Here is a 19,867-nt window from a genome sequence, read left to right as displayed (position 1 = left end):
AGAAAAAATAAATAAACAAATAAAGAAAATATCTTTTCTGGTAGTTAGCAGCAAGCATGGTTCAATAACTCCTTCTTAAATTCTTGATATACTGGAATTTGCCAAACAAACCTTATAATGTTATTCTTCCCATTTACACACTGCCTGCCAGTAATGATAGTTGCCACTGTTCTGTTTCTAAAATGAAGAAAACCATTATCAGTTAATAACTGAGGTTTTTATTTCTCATCCTCATTTTGTGGGTGTCATGTCTTTGGTCTACCCAGATACATGGAATATATATAGAAACAAAATTGAGTTAGCACATGTCCGTGCAGTCTCCAAACAAAACCAGACCAACAAAAGAAGTAGGATCAAGGCACACATAGTGTCAATACCTTTAGAACTGAACTGTCAGATTGCATAATCTTTCAAAATATTCCTCTAAAAAATAAAAATTCGAATGATAAAGAACTTGTTTATTGAGTATCATTGTATAGGTTGAGCACTTTCACTCCTAAAACAATACGGGACATCATCAGGACCATTTTATTACAATTAAACCAGTTCAAATTTCTCTTCAAGAAATATCACATGTCAGCCTTCATCCAATCACATTACACAGTTCATTAATTCAAATAAAAAACATGATATAATATAATAAGTATGGCACTAAAAATACCAAACCATTTTCAAAACTTATAAAATACCACAATGATTTAAAAACCTTTTATATATTGATTAATTAATGTGTAAAACCTTTTTAGCAATTTAAATAATTTTAAATAACACTAGCCCTCAATTTTAGCTTCAGTTGCCAGATCTACTCCCACAAGGCAAAGTTGGAGCATAGGGAGTTGATCTGGCAATTGAAGTTAGATGCAACACACAATTTGGGACTTAATGACCAGTTCTCTACAGCTCTAATATTAAAATTGAGGGCTCGAGTTATTTAAAAACTATATATATTCCACTTATTTGTTCTAAAGGTAACTGGCACTACTTGAGCCTTGGTTCCACTTCTTTTGTTGTTCTCAATATATATATATATATATATATATATATATATATATATATATATATATATATAGAATTAAAAACAAATAAGGCATCAGAATGCTGAGAGTAAAACAATTTAATATATAAACACACAAAAATAAAGTTAGGTTAGCGCTTTCACAGTTGCCTGCTTCTTCAGACCTTAATAAAAACAACAGTTACTAAAACTTTTTAAAGACTCTAAACATCCAATAAAAACAAACATGATTAATGAGGCAAACCTATTTTCTTTAGAATAGGTTTTAAGGAGACAGCAGTATTCAAACCTGGTGTGGCATATGCTTTAAAGTCAACAATCCATTTCAACTCAGTACATTCTGTCTCATTATGTAGATCACCTTCTCTTAAGCTGTCATTAACCTTTTGAAGAAACAAGAATATAAAACTATGGTTCCCCCTAGCTTCAGACACATGCTTGGCTAGTGCATTAGTTAATTTATTGTTACATATGTCATTGAAATGCTCTAGCACCCTTTCCTTCAACATACAATTAGTCTTACCTATGTAAAAACAGTCACATAGGTTGCACTTAGCCATGTAAACTATGTTTTTGGTGAAATAGTCTGCACAGAAAGAAAACTCTATGGATTTCGTATTCACAGGGTGTATAACCATACAAGCTGACCAAATATTAGGGCAGGCTTTACAAGTCCTGCATGCATGTGTGCCCTTACGCTGTGAGGTAAACTGCCCATAGGACCTATTATGCTTATAACACAGACGTTGTTTCAAGTTCTTAGAGTTTTTGAAACTAAATTTTAATAGAGCTGTTAGTATTTTCTTTATGCTGAACAGCTGTCCAGCTACTTCCTGAATCTGTGCCATCCAGCCCCGACTGCTGATGACATAATAGTGGCTAGGAATGTTTTCTCTACTCTATAATCAATTTCATTACAAGGTGATGCTGAATGAGGTACAATATGTTACTCAAACAGTACATCAATAAATAAAGGTTCTCTGCACTTGAAACTACTAAATCTCAGAACTTTTCACCTCTGTCAGACAAACTCCATGAAAAGAAATCTTGTAATCTGAGGCATTATTCACAAACAGTTCCCACTGTCACAACACTTACAGCTAACCTCCACTCTACTAAACATCGTTCTCTTCCACTGATAACCCCACTTTATCAAGATCTCCCAACATACCCAAACAAAAGTACCCACTACTCCAAATTCAGAGGGGAACTTAAAATGTACCTTTTAAAAGAAACCCAGTGTACCTGCTTCTTCAATGGTCATGCCATCTAAATACTACGATATTCCTTCTTAGGTTCATAGGTCCATACTAGGCTATCTGCCCTAGGGGCATTTATAAGCCTAGCCAGAGTATGTTTAGCTTTCGCCACCCATTTTAAATTAATTTTGCTATGCCCTTTTTCGAGGTTAGTATACTGTGCCTCTGTCTAACAGTGACACAGAAGTGATACCCGGGGTAAACCTACGATCTCCCATCCACTCATCAAGATTCCTCTTGAAGAGAGTCAATGAGGGACTCTGCCTAACCTGGACTGGGATTTTATTCCAGAGTGAAGGGAGCCTCTTGGTTATGAATCTGTCCCTCCAGCATGTCCTATTTATTTCAGTGCTGAGGTTCAAGTCTCTCGAGCGCGTAGCTCGATGGGATTTGGATTTTTTGAGGTGCAGCATGTCCCTTAATTCCAGGTTGGACATGGCTTTATACATCAGGCACAGATCGCCTCTGAGCAGGCGGTATACCACTGAGTAGAGCTGGAGTTTCTTTAACCGGGCAGCATATGGCATCTGTCTGAGCCCTTTGATCCTCTTGGTGAGGTACTTTTGGGGTCTTTCCAGTTGCTGCAGGTGTTTGGTAAGGTACATCCCAAAAGGGGCATTGTACTCGATTATGGGCCTGATGAGGGATGAGTAAAGAGGCACAATGACCTCCCCTGATCTAGATGTGAATCCCTTCATGATTAGGTGGGGTATATAAAATGTTTTTCTAACCACTTTGGCCACGTGGTTGTCAAATGAGAGATTGCTATCAACTTGGGTCCCCAGGTCCCTAATTACTTCTTCTGTACTTAATGGATTACCACCTATGTGGTAATTTGTGGGCACTTTTTTTTTTTTGCCAAAGGGGATGACTATACACTTTTTGGCGTTTAGCTTGAGGCCATGGCTCTGGCACCCGTTGTCTGTTTCTATGAGGCCCTTTTGGAGGATGCTTGTGTCGGCTGGAGAGTCGATTATGGCGCCCAGTTTGCAGTCATCTGCGAACTTGGTCAGCCACAGTCCTTCCGTGTTGGCCTGTACCTCCGAGAAATATATACCGAACAAGAGAGGTCCCAGGACTGAGCCTTGTGGGATGCCACTTGTAACTGGTTTGGAGTCTGACATGGCTCCAGAAATTCTAACCATGTGGGTTCTGTCCTTGAGCCAGTTTGCATCCCATCTAGTGACATAGGGGTTTATATTTAAGCTGGTGAGCTTATCTATAATGCCCGAGTGGGGTATTGTATCGAAGGCTTTTGCGAGGTCTAGGTAGGCTGTGTGGACCACCTTCCCTTCGTCAATGGCCTTGGTGATGGTTTCAAAGAAGTTGACCAGGTTTAAGAGGCAGGTTCTGCCCTTAACAAAGCCGAACTGGGTAGGATCCAGTGTCTGTAGGTCCCCGATATCTTTATTTATGAGGTCCATGATGATCCTTTTCACAGCTTTACAGACCAAGCTAGTCAGGCTTATGGGGCGATAGTTTCCAGGGTCCATTGAGGCACCACCTTTGTGGAGAGGGACCACTGTTGCTGTACGCCACTCTTTATGTACATATCCTGTAGTAAGGCTGAGATTGAATAGTAGTTTTATGTTTGGGTTTAGCTCTTCTTGGAGTTCATGTAGGATGCAGCCCAGGACACCGTCTGGTCCCATTGATGCTGTGTTTTTTGCTTTGGAGAGGGTGCCTCTTACCTGAGCATCTGAGATGTCAGGGGGGAAGCACTCTGCTGGGATAGATATTTGCCCTTTTGGTGGGGAGGGAGGGGAGAAGTTTGCACTGAACCTGTCAGCTAGGATGTTGGCAATGTCTGTGGGTTCGGTGTATTTTTTGTCATTTTGGACTAATTCTAAGTATATCTGGGAATTCCCACCCAGGTTCCTAACATAACTAAAGAAAGCCTTGTGATTATCCTTAGTGTCCTGTGCAATTTTTCTCTTGAAGCTGGCCTTAGATGATTTTATGAGTGCCCGTAGTTTTTTGCTAATACTGATCAGAGATGCCTTCCCTTTTTGGGATTTTGCTCTATCATGTAGTAGCTTCCTCCTTCTATTGTATAGTTTGTTTATGGCTGGGGTCCACCAGACAGGACGTCTGCCTTTGGAGGATTGGGTCTTGGTTTTATTTGGGATTGCATGATCCATGCATTCCTGAAGGTGTTCATAGAATGCATTTATAAAGGATTCTGCGGTCTGGGCCGTATTTTCCACAGGCCCGGGGGCTTTGAAAGATTCCACCTCAGTTTTGAGGAGTGTGAAATTTGCTTTAGAGAAGTTTTTCACTGTGGTTTTCTGGGCAGGGGGTGGGGTCGGGATGTGAATATCCAGTTGGATTAGTTTATGGTCTGATCTTACCAGTGAGGGATACACTTCTGGTCTGGAGCATAGAGTCCCCATGTTGGTGATGAACAGGTCCAGTATGTTTTCCCCTCTTGTGGGAGTGGTAACAAGTTGTTCCATAGCATTTGAGTTTATGAATTCTAGGAACCTTTGGGCTAGGGTATTGGAGCTAGAGTAATGCTCCCAGTCTATGTTTGGGTAGTTGAAGTCACCCAATATAATGGTGTTTGGAGAGACCTTCATATTTTCCAGTGTTCTAAGGAAGGCCGAGTGGGGTTCCTGGGTTTGGGAGGGTGGTCTGTAGCAGGCTATAAACTGGAAGGCAGTTTTACCCACTGTTAGTTGCACATGGATAGTCTCTGATGCTTCGTGCTGTGCCACCAACCTGGAGGTGTGGGTATCTTTGATGAATATTGATACTCCCCCTCCTTTTGTAGTTTGGTCCAAGTTTTGGGTCCGAAAAGCATGGTATGAGGTATAACCTGGTAGTGCTGGGGTGCTCTCGGGAGCCCTGAACCAGGTTTCTGTTACTGCACAGATATCGATGTTCTCCATGCTAAGGAGAGTTTTGAGTGCGTGCATCTTGAGGTTTAGACTTCTGGCGTTGAGTAGCATTACTCTTAGTTTCTTATCCCTTGTGATACCTATGGAGGTGGGTTTGTCTTTTGAGCCTTGCCTAAAAAAGGCACTATGGGGGTAGCAAGAGCCTTTGCCAATATCCGAATGCCCAGGGGTGACAGGTGCAAGCTGTCCTTAGCGAAGCATCGTGGCTTGTCGAGCATATCATCCCAGGCTGACAGGCATTGGATCCCCTTTGAATGACACCAATACTTAAGCCAATTGTTGAAATTGATCATCTTGTCTTCATATTGTGGCATCATTCTTGGTGAGGGTAAGATGCTACTCAAGGTCAGGGTCATACCGGCCTGGGCTACATGCTCAGAGAGCTCCTCTATGTCTCTTTTCATGTAGTCTAGGGGGGTACATCTCAGGTCATTCACACCAGCATGGACAATGACTGAGTCATATTTGTACTTGCCTTGGAGTGACCTGAGTGCTTGTGTTATGTGGCGGATCCTAGCACCCAACAGGCTGCTCACCGTGACCTTCTCCTTGTTCAGCCTGGTGAGCGGGACGTTAGTGTGCCTGACGATAGAGTCACCTATTACAAGTGTATCAGGTGTGTTGTTTAGCCTTAAGGGCTGTCACTGTTCGGCACACTGGCTTTGTGAGATATGTGTCGCACGTGTTTTGTTTTGGGGTAGAGGTTGCTTGGGTGTCTGCTTTGGAGGTCTCTGCTGCTTAGGCAGATCTTTATTTAGAGCCTCCGAGTATGGTTTTGTGTGATTATGTGTTTGGTTTGCTGTCGTGGTAGGTCTATGTGAGACTGGAATTGTAGTGAGTGTAGTTTCCTTCTCCTCCTGACTGGTTACACCAGTACTGAGTTGAGAGAGCTTAGCCTCCAGTTTGGCTATATGGTTGCATCTCTCACATGTGTTGGAATTTGTTGGCAGGAGGAGAGGGTTGTCTGTGTACATGAGGCAGTTGTAACATTGCCTCAAGATTCCCAGATTCACCAGCTGGACCGGAGAGGAGATTGACAACTGACATTTGGACATGCTAGAATAGTATTGGGAATTCTTTTATAATTGAAAACAAGGGCCAATGGGGAACAAGGTACTCAAGGGGAGGTTGTGAGGGTGTAGTGCTTTTAATTTTTTAGTGCTGACTTATATAATTGCTTAGTGAGCGAGTGCCAGGTAACTTAAGTGCAATGTGCTACAGGTAACTTAAATGCAAAAATGACAAACAGTAACTTTCTTTCAAGTGAAACAAGGAAATAAGTACAGTAAGCAAGGCAGATATTACTAGGGATCCACAGAAGCGCTGAAAAGCCGCATTTTAGGTGGAATTAGTGTTCCAGGGAAATAACAAGCAAATAAACAACAAGCATACAAACAAAGCTAGATTCAGCAGGCCTGGATCTAGTCTATGCTACAGCAAACAAGGTGTACCAATTTCAGTAAGAAACAGTTCAGATATGCATGCACTATAAGCCTTTAACCAGAAATTCCCAGCTCAGAAGGCCAGACTCAAGCCTCTCCTCCCACAAGAGTGCAGACCACGAACCCTCTTAATGTAAAATAACCGGCCTGAAAGCCCAAGTGCTTAAACCAGAATTAAAACACTTTAAAATAACAGACACTGAGCCCTCAATCAGCAGTTCCCAACTCAGAAGGATGTAAGCTGCCTGTTCTGCCACTACAGTGCAGACCACAAACCCTCTTAATGTAAAACAACTGGTCTGAAGCCCAAGTGTTTAAACTAAAAGGCTTAGAATGAGTTACACCAAGCAGTAATAAATACAATTGAGTACTTTTAAGATGACGCAAAAGCAAAACAAAGTAGGAAGAAACACAAATACAGTAAAAGCAGATACATTTTTTTTTTTTTAGAAAAGTAGCAAAAGCAGTAGTAAAAACAATTCTCATGCAGTGCAAGCTGGCACACTTGAGTATGTAGCAATATTAATCCACACACAGTTTAAAAAAATGTAATTAAATTTAAAAACGACTAAAAGCAAGTGCAGAAAGGGTTTATTAGGTAGAATGCGGTAAAGAGATGGGACTGGGGGAGTGTCCTAGATCAAATCTGCAGTGGGGCGGGCACTGCAAAAGCCACCAAATTTAAACTACAACCAAGAACAGCGAGGGGGGGGGGACCAGTTTCAACAGAGATGTGAGGAATCAGAGTGCAAATTATAAAACCAAAAAAATATATACTGATCTCTGTATATTTGCAGAACAGTAAGACAACAGATATCTAAGCAACAATTTAGCTCTATAATACAGAATAATAGAGAAAAATATACTCAGCTCTATATATTTGCAGATAGTCTTGTAAGGCTGTCTCTCAAACTAAGGTTCCAGTTCTCTGTTTCACCTTGCTTTACTCTTCCTGCCTGCTTTCCCACTGACTTGTTAATTATATTATACATAATGCAAATACTGGTAGTTTTTGATTGAATCTTAGGTAGATGTATGCTGCACTACTTATCCTCCATCAAGATAACTTCAGACATCTTGTATTGTCTTAATTGCTGTACTTATCTTAATTAATTCTTCATTTTTTTGTATCAACTGTGAAAATATTTTCACCTGGGCTGTGACTGAAGTTCATCAGTTTTGATCAATGCGAAGCTGGTAACTAATATAAATAAACTGTAGAGGATTATGACTGGGCCTCTGACCACTACCAGTGTATTATGTGTTTGAGATTTGGATACCAAGGAATTCTCATCAAGAGTGAAGCTGAAGAGATGAAGCTTGGCATCCATGTCAACAACATGTAATAAAAGATTATGATTGGTAACCCAATTAAAATTATCTGTACTCCACAGAGTTTTAGCTGCTCCATTTAATACCAGCTAAAGAGGGAAAACTGATAGAAAAGAGGAACAAAGATCTGTTGGAGAGTAAAATGTTTGGCCATCTTTGAAAGCTGGTAAAGCACTTAGTACTGTTTAACAGACAATGACATACATCTCAATTTCTTTGATTACAAATCCTGGACAAATCCAAAAACAATGGAAGGAAAAGTATCAAGTCAGGGACAGTTTTTGAAATACTGTTCTAATTCACTTAAAAAGTTAATAGAGCAAAAGGATTTACATCAACATGCATTTTCTGAACAATAAGTATGAAACTCTAAAGCCTAGCATTATGGACTGATTATTATCCTCAGTGATTTACCAGAAAGGTCAACTTTTCCAAGTGACAGGCAACTATAGAGGTAAAAATCAAGGACTTTCTGTAAAATCAGGGAAAGCTGAAAGGTATAAACAGCAGGCAAAACAAAGCACTACTCTGTAGAATTAATGACTTAAAAGGTGAGAAACATCAATCTAACACACCTTCTGATTGTTGTGATGGCATAATGAACTTCTAACAGATTTTAAAAGCTATTAACCTTCTATTACTCTATTTGTTGGTCGGCACTGTCCTCAATTTGTCCCTAGTATGAGAACCCATCTTAGGAACACTTAACTGTTAAAAAGCTTTTGTTAAGCATCAATCAGTGCTGTGAAGTGTGATTCTTGCACCAGGAAGGTTTTTAAAAAGTTTATCTTTTTCCTGATTTCAGAGCATAATCATGGCACTCAATCAACTGCAAACAAATTCTGAATAAAGTTTATTGTTCTTGCCAAACAGTGCAATAACATAGATGTCATATTGCAATAAACAGCTGTTTATCACACTGCAGTAAACAGTTGCCTTCTATGGAATGATCATTTTATTGCATCTTCATCTTCACAGATGTGCAAATTATTCCAAATGTTTTCTTTCCAGTGCTAATCCTTTGGCAGTATAACTTTAAAACTAATTGCACACTAGGGCTGTCACTGATGTGATTCACACATACACAGTTTTATCTCTAAAAGTGATCAGTTCATTGGCAAATGGTTATGTACTACAGTTATATCTGTTTTATTACACTGTGTGCCAAGAGCAATACACCTTACAAAGAATCTTATTCTGTTATATCTTACTTTTGTTATCTTTCACTTGAATATATTATTTTTTGATTTTTGCCTGAGTGGATTCATGATTATTTTGCATCCTGGTTACTTTGTATTAAAATCTGCTGCCGACTACAAAAGACATGCATACCCATTACAAACTTTTTCTTCCTACTACTACATCATGAGAAGGATATGATATGGAATCAGGAAGTAATTGATCAGATGCTCAGAGCACAATAAACAGAAGACACCAAGGAATATGAGTGGCAAATAAGATTAAATCATAGAAGCATAGGATCATAGGCTATAGACCCGGAGGTCATTTTAAGCCTAGCCATTTCAACCTAATGTAATACCATTGAAATATTAGTCAATACCCAATATTCTATTTAGTGATGACTGCCCATGTCCAGGAGGTTGGCACCCCATCCACTCATCCAGGTTTCTCTTGAACAGTGTCATAGAGGGACTCTGTTTCACATGAATTGGTAGCCTGTTCCAAAGATGTGGCAGTTGCTGGGAGATAAATCTGTCCCTACAGCATGTCCTATTTAAGTTGCAGGCCATATTTATGTCTCTGGAACAGGTAGCCCTAGACACATTTGATTTACAGATATGCAGTAAGTTCATTAGGTTTGGGTCTTAGACCAGCCTGATAACTACCAAGTATAGGGGAGTTATAACTTCTTTTGCTCTCGAGGCAATGTCTTTACTAATCAAGTGAGGTATGTGGAAAGCTTTCTTTACAATGGAAGTTAAGGTCGCGGTCAACCTGTGATATCAAGTCCCTTACCACTTCATGGGTACTTAGGGTATTGTTATTGATTGAAAGTGTGAATGGACATTGTTTGTGCCGAAGGCAATGATGATGTATTTCTTTGCATTCAGTTTGAGACCGTGACTAATATACCAGTCAATGGTCTGTGTGAGACCATCCTGGAGTATACTAACATCATTTGGGGATTCAATGATTGCACCTAGTTTGCAATCATCTGCAAACTTGGTCAGCAAAACCCTTTAGTTTTGACTTGAACTTCTGAGAAGTATATACCAGACAGTAGTGGGCCCAGAACTGACACCTGTGGCACCCTGCTCATAACAGGTCTACTGGTTGATGTGGAGTCACCCACTTTGATAGCATGTGTCTGATCTGTGAGCCACTTGGCAACCCATATTACAATGAAGAGATTTTGAGTCTAAAAAACCCATGTTCTTCACTGCTCCACACATACCCACCAAACTTTTAACACAAGAAATCTGGACAAAGCTTTAATTAATTGGGGGGGGGGGATCAAAGGCCCAAAAATAGGGAAAGAGTTTAAATATTGCTCTTATAATCCTAGAAAGATGCTTCAGTATAAGATTTGTGTTATCATGCATGTTCTGAAAGACAGGAAGTCCGAAACTCAAATGTCATTATATACTGTCTCCAATCTTCAGTGATTTGCCAGAAAAAAATGCAACTAATTCTGCAGGCTTGAATGACTATATTAAAGTTAAAAGTGTTTTAAATAAAAAGAGGTTTAAGACAAAGTATAAGAAATGATTTTAAAGAAAGGACATGATTGGATGTGTCCTGTGGATCAAGCTCAAGTGAAAGAACTGATTTTAAAGAAGGAACTTGATTGGATGTGTTTTAGATCATGTTATAATTCTTTTACTATTTTATGAGCTGAGTTTTATTGCAGCTAGCAGTTTATGTGACAAAAAGAAAGTGATTACTCTGTGCGTAACAAAGGATTGGTGTGAATGAATGACGCAGTGGATTTTGGATTTTTTTCTTGTTTCTATTTGATTTTTTAAAGTCCAATGCTGGATGTTTGTCCATTCTGTTTTTATTTTTATTTTACAATAAATAGAAACACAAGATTTTCATCATATAGATCACTGCAACAGTGGCCTTAGCTATATGTGTTATATCCTGCAAAGGATGTAACAGCCAGCCAGCTTCCAAAGTTTCAGGACACCTTCCATGCACCAAAACTATCATGTGGTTTGAGCTGAGCTAAATAAAATACAAATGTGTGTGTGAAACCCTTCAGAGCTTTATCACCACTGAAGAGTATGCTCCACAGAAGCTTTTAAGGATTGACGGTTGAAATCTGCTGTTCCTCTGCTGGGAAGATCAGTTGCCTTTCAGGAAAACACTTCCATTTTCTTATTTGTGTTGCTACTTTATTACAGTCTTCTTCTTTTTAAAGCTAGGAATGCTGTGTTTAAAGGAGCGTCATGAGACTGAAATTTACTTTTAAACATAGTGCTTATTTTTCTTTTCAGTTTAAAGTGGTGTTAAGTAACTGAATACATTTTTTTCTGTGAAGGAATTGTGTTTATTTTACTTTTATGGAGCTGGCCTAGTGTTTTAAAGTGCTTTTTATTGTGTTTATTGTGTTTTTTGTGTCAAGGAAGTAACTTTGGTAGACTGATAGTGTTTTCCTGCATTTGCTGCTTGTCTTCCCTGGGAAAGAGGCACTATTTTTTCCTTGACCATGGAATACACTGCCAGTTCCATGGTCAGTCCTTCTGGTTACAAAACACAAAAAAATAAACAGCCTTTATCACCACAGCAGGCTAGCAATTTGCCTGAGCCACAGGAGGGTGACTCTGCTGTGGTCATTTGTTGTACCTCAGACAATTCATCTTTTACCCTGGATCCCTCTGCTGTAGCATCTACAGCTACTACAGACCAGGGGCTAGCCGCATCCTTTGCAGCTGTTGGGGTCCCCACAGTGGGCAAGGTAGAGACATTTCTTTTGGCCCTAGGAGAGTGATCAGGGTTGATTTCCCTGCTGTGTCAGAATGCTTATCCAATCCCCGGGGAAGCTGTTGCTGCCGTTAGTAACATGGTTGGTCCCCTTTTTTTCTGTCAAAAAAGAAACAGAAAACCAAACATGTATCTACTCCTCCTCAAATTTCTTTGGATAGGAGTGGTTTACTGAGTCTGGCCTTAGGTTTAATTCAGGCTATTGATCCTTCTTGTAATGTTTTGGTAAAATAAAGATAAATTTATGTTTTTCTGAAGAGTTCAAGATTAAGAATCTAAGCAAGAAGATGCAGGAATGGATATATTTTTTCCTCAGATCTCTGATTCAAACTCAGAGAAGAGCTCAGTTTCTGATTCTCCCTCAGAGGGTTTCTCATTCTATGAAACTATTGCTAGAATGTATCAGTGTTTTCAGTAGGAGAACACTGAGGTTTCTCTGTCCCTCAGAATATACTATGAGTTGTTACAAAAGTAATTTCTGGATCGTACACCCATTCCTCCTGTACTGCCTGCTTTAGAGAATGTGTTTATTACTACTTGCAATCTTCCAGAAACTCAGCCAACTCAGCCAAAAATTCAGAAAGACTGTATAACGTTTCTCAGTATTTTTAATTTTTATACACTATTCCCCAACCTCAGATGCACCTGTAGCTGATCCCACTGCTGTTAAGCACTTATTTAATTCCAATCCTACTCTTTCTGATAAGGATGGTAATATTATTGATGGGTAGGAAAAAATTTATACTTCTGCAACTCATATGTTCAGAGTTTTGATTTGTCAGGCCCATATGGTAAAGTTTATTCTAACTAATTGTGAAAGAATAAGGATTTTTTTATCTGCAGTTTCTTCTTGTGAAGACAAATCTGCTTTAAATAACTTAGTTTCTTATATTGCACAATTCACTACTCATTGTTTGCAGTGTATGTGTATGAGTCTGCTAATTCTTCTTCCAGGGCTGTGGTCACTGGTAATGTTTGAAGGAGGTTTGCTTGTCTGCATTCTCAACACCTCCCATATGATGTTAAAAATGAGATATTAAATCCACCCTTGGATAAAAATGTAGTGTCTGACCCCTCTGCTGCAGAGGTGATCAAAAAGTGTGATGGAAGGGGCAAAATAGTCTAGGGAGTCTTTAAAACTTGTTTGCTCACCTTTTCCAATGGATTTTCTTCCTCCTCATCTAGTTTTGGCAAAAAGCAGGTAAAACAGACATTTAAGAAGAAATGGCAAGTGGGTTCAAAAAAGAAGTCCCAAACCTTTCAAAACCAAGGACAGTCCAAGTCCGAATGGCTATTCAAGAAACAGGATCTCCTTCCACCTTGACCCCCTATTTTCTTCAAGAAAGTCTGAATCTCCATTTTTCACTTTGGCGATAGTTTCAGACAAATGGGTTCTGAAAATAATTCATCAAGGTTACAGATAGCAGTGGGAGGAAATTCTTCCTTGCAAGGGAGACATTTCTCATGCTCTAGATCAGACTGTTTTGTTTACACCAGTTCTAAGGATTAAGAGGACTGGTTTCACCTTTCTAGGTGGGAAGGGTTTTATTCAAGGATGTTCCTAGTGCCAAAGAAAGAAATGGTTGGAGACCATTTTTGTATCTTTCTTTCTTAAACCTGTTTGTGAACATGCCCAGTTTGAAATAATGTCACTTCACAACCGGTTACCTCTTCATCTACTTGTACGTCTCTTGGTAACACTAGACTTAAACGATATGTATCTTCACATCCCTATTCATCTGGACTTCAGATGTTTCTTAAAGTTTTGTGTCTGGATCACATTATTAGTTTTCTGCCTTACAGTTTGGGCTAGCCACTGCATTCGGAGTGCTCACAAGGAGTCTAGCTGCAGTTATAGCTCACTGCAGGCTACAGGGTATCCATATTTTCCATGTTTAGGCAAATTGTTTATCTTTATAGAGTCTTTTTTAAAGTATCAAGAAGCTCTCTTTTAAGTGAGTCTTTCTTGACTCATTCACACAGGATTAAGTTTCTGGGATGTTAAATGGACACCACAATTCATAGAATTTTTCTTCATCAGGAAAAAAGTAGATCTATAACTTGATCTAGTTGTGCAGTTTTCCACTCAGACTTCAGTCACTGCTTGAGAATACCTCAAAATTTGAGGTCTTATGCCATCTGTGATTCTCATGATACTCCTGGCAAGATACAGTAGTAGCTGAAATCTCTTTGGTTCCAGCATCAGCACCCTTTTTTTCCCAGTATCATTGCTGGTATTTGTCAGATAAGAAATCATTTGGTGGAGACAACAGATATCCTTAACTCCAGGTCTCGCCTTCTCCTCCCTACTCTGAAGCAGTCAGTCATCACAGATTCCCCAGATTTTGCTTTGGGAGCAGTTTCAGGAGGAATAAAAGTGCAGAGGGTGTGAGATACAAAAGACAGGTGCAAATACATAAATATCAAGGAGATGCTTGCCCTTATCAAGACACTCAACTCTCTGAACCGTCTTTGGTCCCTGGAACCTCTTCAAGTAGGTACAGACAATACCATAGTGGTATGGTACATTGACAAGCAAAAAGGGACAGGCTGTACCACCTTTGCAAACTAACCATGTTAGCTTGGGATATAGTTTTGCAGCACAATCTCACTCTACAGGAATGCTACATTTCATCACAGCAAAACTGTGTGGAAGACATGGTGAGCTGGACAAGGTTGGCTCCTCACGAATGTAAACCAGATTAGGATGTCTTATGAGATTTGATCCATTTGTGGGAGTTCCTCAAGTGGACCTCTTTTCCTTCTCTCTGAACAATTAGCTGGCAAGATTTTGTTCCAGGACTCCATGTAAGAAGGCCTGGACAGGTGTTTCCGCCCTTTACAATAATATTCAGGGTACACTAAAAGAGTTAGAAGGAGTCCCCCAAGATCATTGTGGTGACTCCCTTCTGGCTCTTCTGTGGTCAAAGGCAATTACTACAAACTTCTTCACAGACTAGATCTACTCACACAAAAACAGGGGTGTATGGTACACCCAGTATTAATCAACTTAAATTGTCTGCCTTGATGATAAGGTCTTGATTCTTTTTAGACATTTGTTTACTGGTGATGAGCAGCAGGTACTAATGAAGGCAAGAAAGCCTACTACTAGAACATCATATATTAGTAAATGGAAAAGGTTTTCTAGTTGGTGTCAACGACATATCCAGCACCCATTAAGGCAAAGTGGTTTTACAATATTTGTGTGAGTTACTGCACTATGGTCCTACTTATTCCTCTATCAAAGTTCATTAATCAGCCATTTCAGCATGTCTTCCTATGGATCCTCCTCTTTCAATGCAGTCTCATGTCAAAATGTTTTTAAAAGGGGTTTTGCATAAGAGACCTCCAAGAAAACTAGTGGCCCCACCTTGCAATCTTAATTTTGTATTAGAGAAGCTAACACTTGTTCCATTTGAACTAGCTGACTGGGCTGACATGATGTTCTTAACACAGATTAAAGTTTTACTGATTGCTCTGATCTCTGTGAGAATGGTATCTGAACTCCTAGGGTAAGTTAACTCCATCTCATTTTCCATAGGGACAGGGTTTCTTTGAGAACGAATCCTTCTTTTATAACTAAAGTGCTATTCCAGTTTACTTTAAGCCAAACTATCTGTCTCCTTTTTTTTTCTTTCTTGAATCTAAAAATGAGGGAGAAAGGATACTCTGTACTTAGGATGCCTACAGATAACTCAGGTATGGTCTTGAGAGAACTCAGTCTTTCAGATCTTTGGATCAGTTGCTCATTTCTTGTGAAGATAAGAAGAAGGGACAACCTGTGTCAAAAGAGACTATTTCCAAATGTTATCTAAGGCTATTGCCATTTGCTGTACTCAGCATAACAAAAATATTCCAGGCAAGTTCAAGGTCAGTTCTACCAGGGCCTTGTATTCATCAATGGCATTTTGGAAAGGGTTAAATTCTAGAAATATTCTAAAAGCTGCCATTTGCTCCTCTGCACATACATTTACAAATACTATAAACTCATCTCTAGATCTAGATCAGGCTTTGCTAGTACCATTCTCCAGGGGTTCCTGAACTCTTCGCCTTCCACTTTCCAAATGTAGTTATTATGGGTAATCTATCCACACTGCTTAGGCTACTGCAGCAGTGATCAATATGATGAACATAGCACAGCTGTGTAAATAAACTTAGCATAACAGTAGATGTTCAAATGATCACTGCTGCAGCAGCCACTCCCTCTGCCCATCCCCCTTGGGGGGGTGCACTTTTTATGTCAGGGTGTGGTTATTTATTTATTTTTCCTAGCTTTGTTCTTTCAGGGCTTAGCCTCCTTCTCTGTATTGTTAGTAAAGTTCTAAAGGGTCTGATTCCCAAACTTGTCTTTTACAAAGCTCAGCTGGAGCTGCCTGACAGTTTGGTTGTGTGGAAGGTGCCCTGAAGCTCTGGAAACTGACTGGTTGTTATATCCTTAGTAGGATATAACACTTATAGCTAATGCAGCAGTGATCATTCGAACATCTACTGTTATATTAAGCTTGTGTACACAATTGTAGTTTTATTAAACTTAATAAATATACTTCCACTGAAGTAGTTATAATAAAAACTGCACATTTTAGCATCAGAAAGCTCATTTTACATGACAAGGGCATAATTATACCAAAACAAAATAGTAAAAAAAATAATTACACATGATCTTTAAGTTCTTTACAGGAGAATATGAAATGTTAGCAGCATAAATGTGTAATTGCTGTAAATATAAGCCTGTATTTTATACTCAGAATGCAGCCTCACAGAATTTAAAGTGTTCAAGAATTTTATACAAACTACTCATATACTTTTTCTACATACACTTGGTATCTGATACTTTTATTTATTTATTTATTTATTTATTTTTTGTGGAAATTTTACATCATTGTTTTCAAAATTTTGATCTCTGGCTTCCAGCACAAATGTGAGAGTTATTATAAGTGCCCAGTCAAGCTAGATTTTACTGCTTGAAAAGAGAACCTGTTCTGTATGTTTGGATTTCTCAACAAAAGATAAACATGTGAGCACTAGTTCTTAATTTACTTTGTGGTTAAATGCTAGGTCTTAATTTGCTTTATGGAGGTCACATAACCCTCAGCTGCATTATCACTACTGCATAATATTTTACTGTGAGCTGGGACCTTTTCTTCTGTCTCTTATGAGTATTGTTATTTCATTCTAGTGTGTACAGTTGTGGATTATGGCACAGAGTGCATTTGTGAAGATGGCTACATGTGGGACAGCCAAATGTGCATTACATATGGACGGTGCTTTAATGCAACAGAAGAAGACTGCACCTGCATAAGAGAAATGCCTTCAAATGGAACTTGTGAGCATCTTCGTGTAACAACCCCATCTCCAGCAACGTACCTGACAACAATAACACACCGAGGTAATATTATGCTCTTCTTATAAGAATAACCCGTTACAAATATGTAAAATGCATTTCAAGTGCTGAACATATTCTTTTGTGGTTTCTTCATAATTTAAGCAATTTAAATGTGTGGCAGTTACTGCAGAGGATTAAAGCTATGATTCCCTCGGCCTTCACTTGCCTCCTATGTGATCTTGATGAAGTCAATTAACCAGGCAGTGTTTTCGGATAAAGGGAATTTGGGCAAGGCTCCTCAACAGTCTCCTGAAGTGGTTGCCAAGTGAATATCTTTAAAACTATGAATCTAAATAGCATTCATGAAATGAATGACTTATTGTTAATGTCCAAAGTTCTTGTAATCAGCATCCCAAGTACGTGACTTCATATTAACTTCATCTGTTTTAGTTAAATCAACAGTGTAAACCAGTCAGAAAGAAATAAACCCTATCCTTCTGAGCCAGTGGTCAGAAATAAATCATATAGTTATCATTTTATTTATTTACTTATTTGCATTTGTTTACAAGTAAAGTATGACTGGGCTGAAGTTCCTTTTTAACAGAACTCAGGGAGGAAAGCTGCACAAAAGCACATTAAAATTGCATGAATTACAGGTGGTGTCCATTAGTTCAACTGATTAAGCAATAGGGCAATATGAATTAGATATGCCTATGTCTGAATTCAAATCTCAGTGTAGTCTGTTTGGGGGGGGGTTATCTAATGGTTAGGATTTGGCACTCTCACCACCACAGCCCAGATTCAATTTCTGATCAGTGAATTTCTGTGGATTATTTGAGAAGTCATCCAGCCCTGATAAATATCATATTGACAACACACCACTAAGAGTTGACCAAGTAGTCAGGGATTTGGGGAGACACATAGACAGTAATCTGGCCTTTGACTATCACATGTTTCGAGTAGTGTGGAAATTATTCTATGTTGTGCAACCTATAAACAAGGTTATAGCGTTTAGGTCAAAGGAAGTGATTGTTCCACTGTATTTGGCATTCATCAGACCAATCACCAAGTACAGTGGTCCCTTTGGTATGTACCTAATCAGGTATATACAACAACTGGAATGTCCACAGAGGTTCCTCACTAAAGGAATACAGGGTGTAAGTAGCATGTCCTATGCAGACTGCCTCAAAGCCATATCCCTGTATTCTGTCTCCTACAGGTTGTTGAGGGAAAATCTATGTCTGGCATACAAGGAAAAGATTGTCAGACCCTACCCTGATAGACCTCCTATATGGAAATCATTACTAAATTTGTAAACCTGCATCATGGATTCTCTCCCATGCATTCAGCACGTCAGGTAAGGAGCACCCTTCAACACTCATTATTTCTGCAGCAGGTATGGCTTTTATGCAATCAGGTTGCTTGTCCAAGGCCCAGCCCTCCACAGAGGATATACCGCACACTAACATGCACACTCTCACACTTAGAGCCAATTTAGAATGTCCAGTTCACCTACTACATGTCTTTGGAAAGTTGGAGGAAGGAATCCATAATTAATGAGCTTCCAGGTAAAATTCACTATGCCATGCCTTTTTCTGTCTGATTTCCATATACTTTATGGAACCTTCAAGATGTAAATAGTGTCACTAAAATCATTAATTTTTCCCACTGCATATGAACTGTGGTCCAATGGCAGCCATTTACAAGATTCTTGAGTAGGAATATATTTGGAATCTGAAGAGGTCAAAGCTGAGATAACCAACCATAATGGCAAGTTTTCAAATCTCTGAATAATAAGATGGACTTCCATGTTTGAGCAATTACTTTTAGAAAATAATAGGCATTCCACGGCACAGAAGATGTAAAATGCATTTTTTTGAATATAACTAAAACATTGACCTCAGGTTTTCCTTTTCCAGTGTAGCCAAAAGTGCATCAACATTGTATGATGGAGTTGTTATTAAGTATTAGCACTATTATGTAAGCTCTTAAGTTCTAGCTGTATGACAGCAGCTCACAAGGGTAGAAACCTGAGCATATTACTAATCATTTATATGCTTGCATTCCTCAGACAAAAATGAAAGAGATGCCATGGAGTTAAATTCTTCCCTGGCAGCAACAGTTCAGACATTTCATAGTTATCAGCAGTGCTTTGAAAATACTATGAAAAGGCAAACCCAAACAAGGAAAGCCAAGAAAAATAGCAAGCAGTCTGGAATAGAGTACTCAGCATAAAATGAAGGACGATGCAGAGAACCAACCTCTACGTGGCTTTTTACCTCATAATTCTTTCCATGTCTCCCTCTCCTAATACTTAATATATGTTTTGGAAACAGGTGAAGGTGTGGTACATGGAATATATGGAGCAATCTACACCTTAAAAAGTACTGCCTTTTCAGAGATACTGAAAATACACTGTTCACAACATATTTATCAGTCTGGATTCTAGATTCCTGTTCATGTCCAACATCCACTAGTTTTTGACATTAAGTACTCTAAAATACTTCTAAGCTCTCTTAATTACTAACTCTGCATGTCATTGGTAAACTGATATGTAAATACACCCTTTCTCTAAAGGGACTTAATGTTATACGAGATAGAATTTAATGCATAATCGGAGAAGTATCATATCAAATAATTTGTCTCCA

At 39.0% G+C, this 19,867-nt stretch overlaps 1 protein-coding gene across 1 annotated transcript in view; it reads left to right on the top strand.

Annotated features, from left to right (window-relative positions):
- Positions 1-19,867, top strand: part of LOC122794935 — a 533,471-nt gene that overhangs the window by 172,050 nt on the left and 341,554 nt on the right. Inside the window, exon 7 of the mRNA XM_044063530.1 lies at positions 17,073-17,282. Coding sequence (XP_043919465.1) covers positions 17,073-17,282 — 210 coding nt within the window. The remainder of the gene's footprint in view (positions 1-17,072; positions 17,283-19,867) is intronic.

This window comes from Protopterus annectens, chromosome 2.part1 (genome assembly GCF_019279795.1).
Source record: "Protopterus annectens isolate FY-2018-M chromosome 2.part1, PAN1.0, whole genome shotgun sequence".
In the NCBI taxonomy this organism is placed as follows: domain Eukaryota; kingdom Metazoa; phylum Chordata; order Ceratodontiformes; family Protopteridae; genus Protopterus; species Protopterus annectens.
The sequence above is the reverse complement of the archived record's forward strand: the minus strand, read 5'-3'. Positions and strand labels throughout refer to the sequence as shown.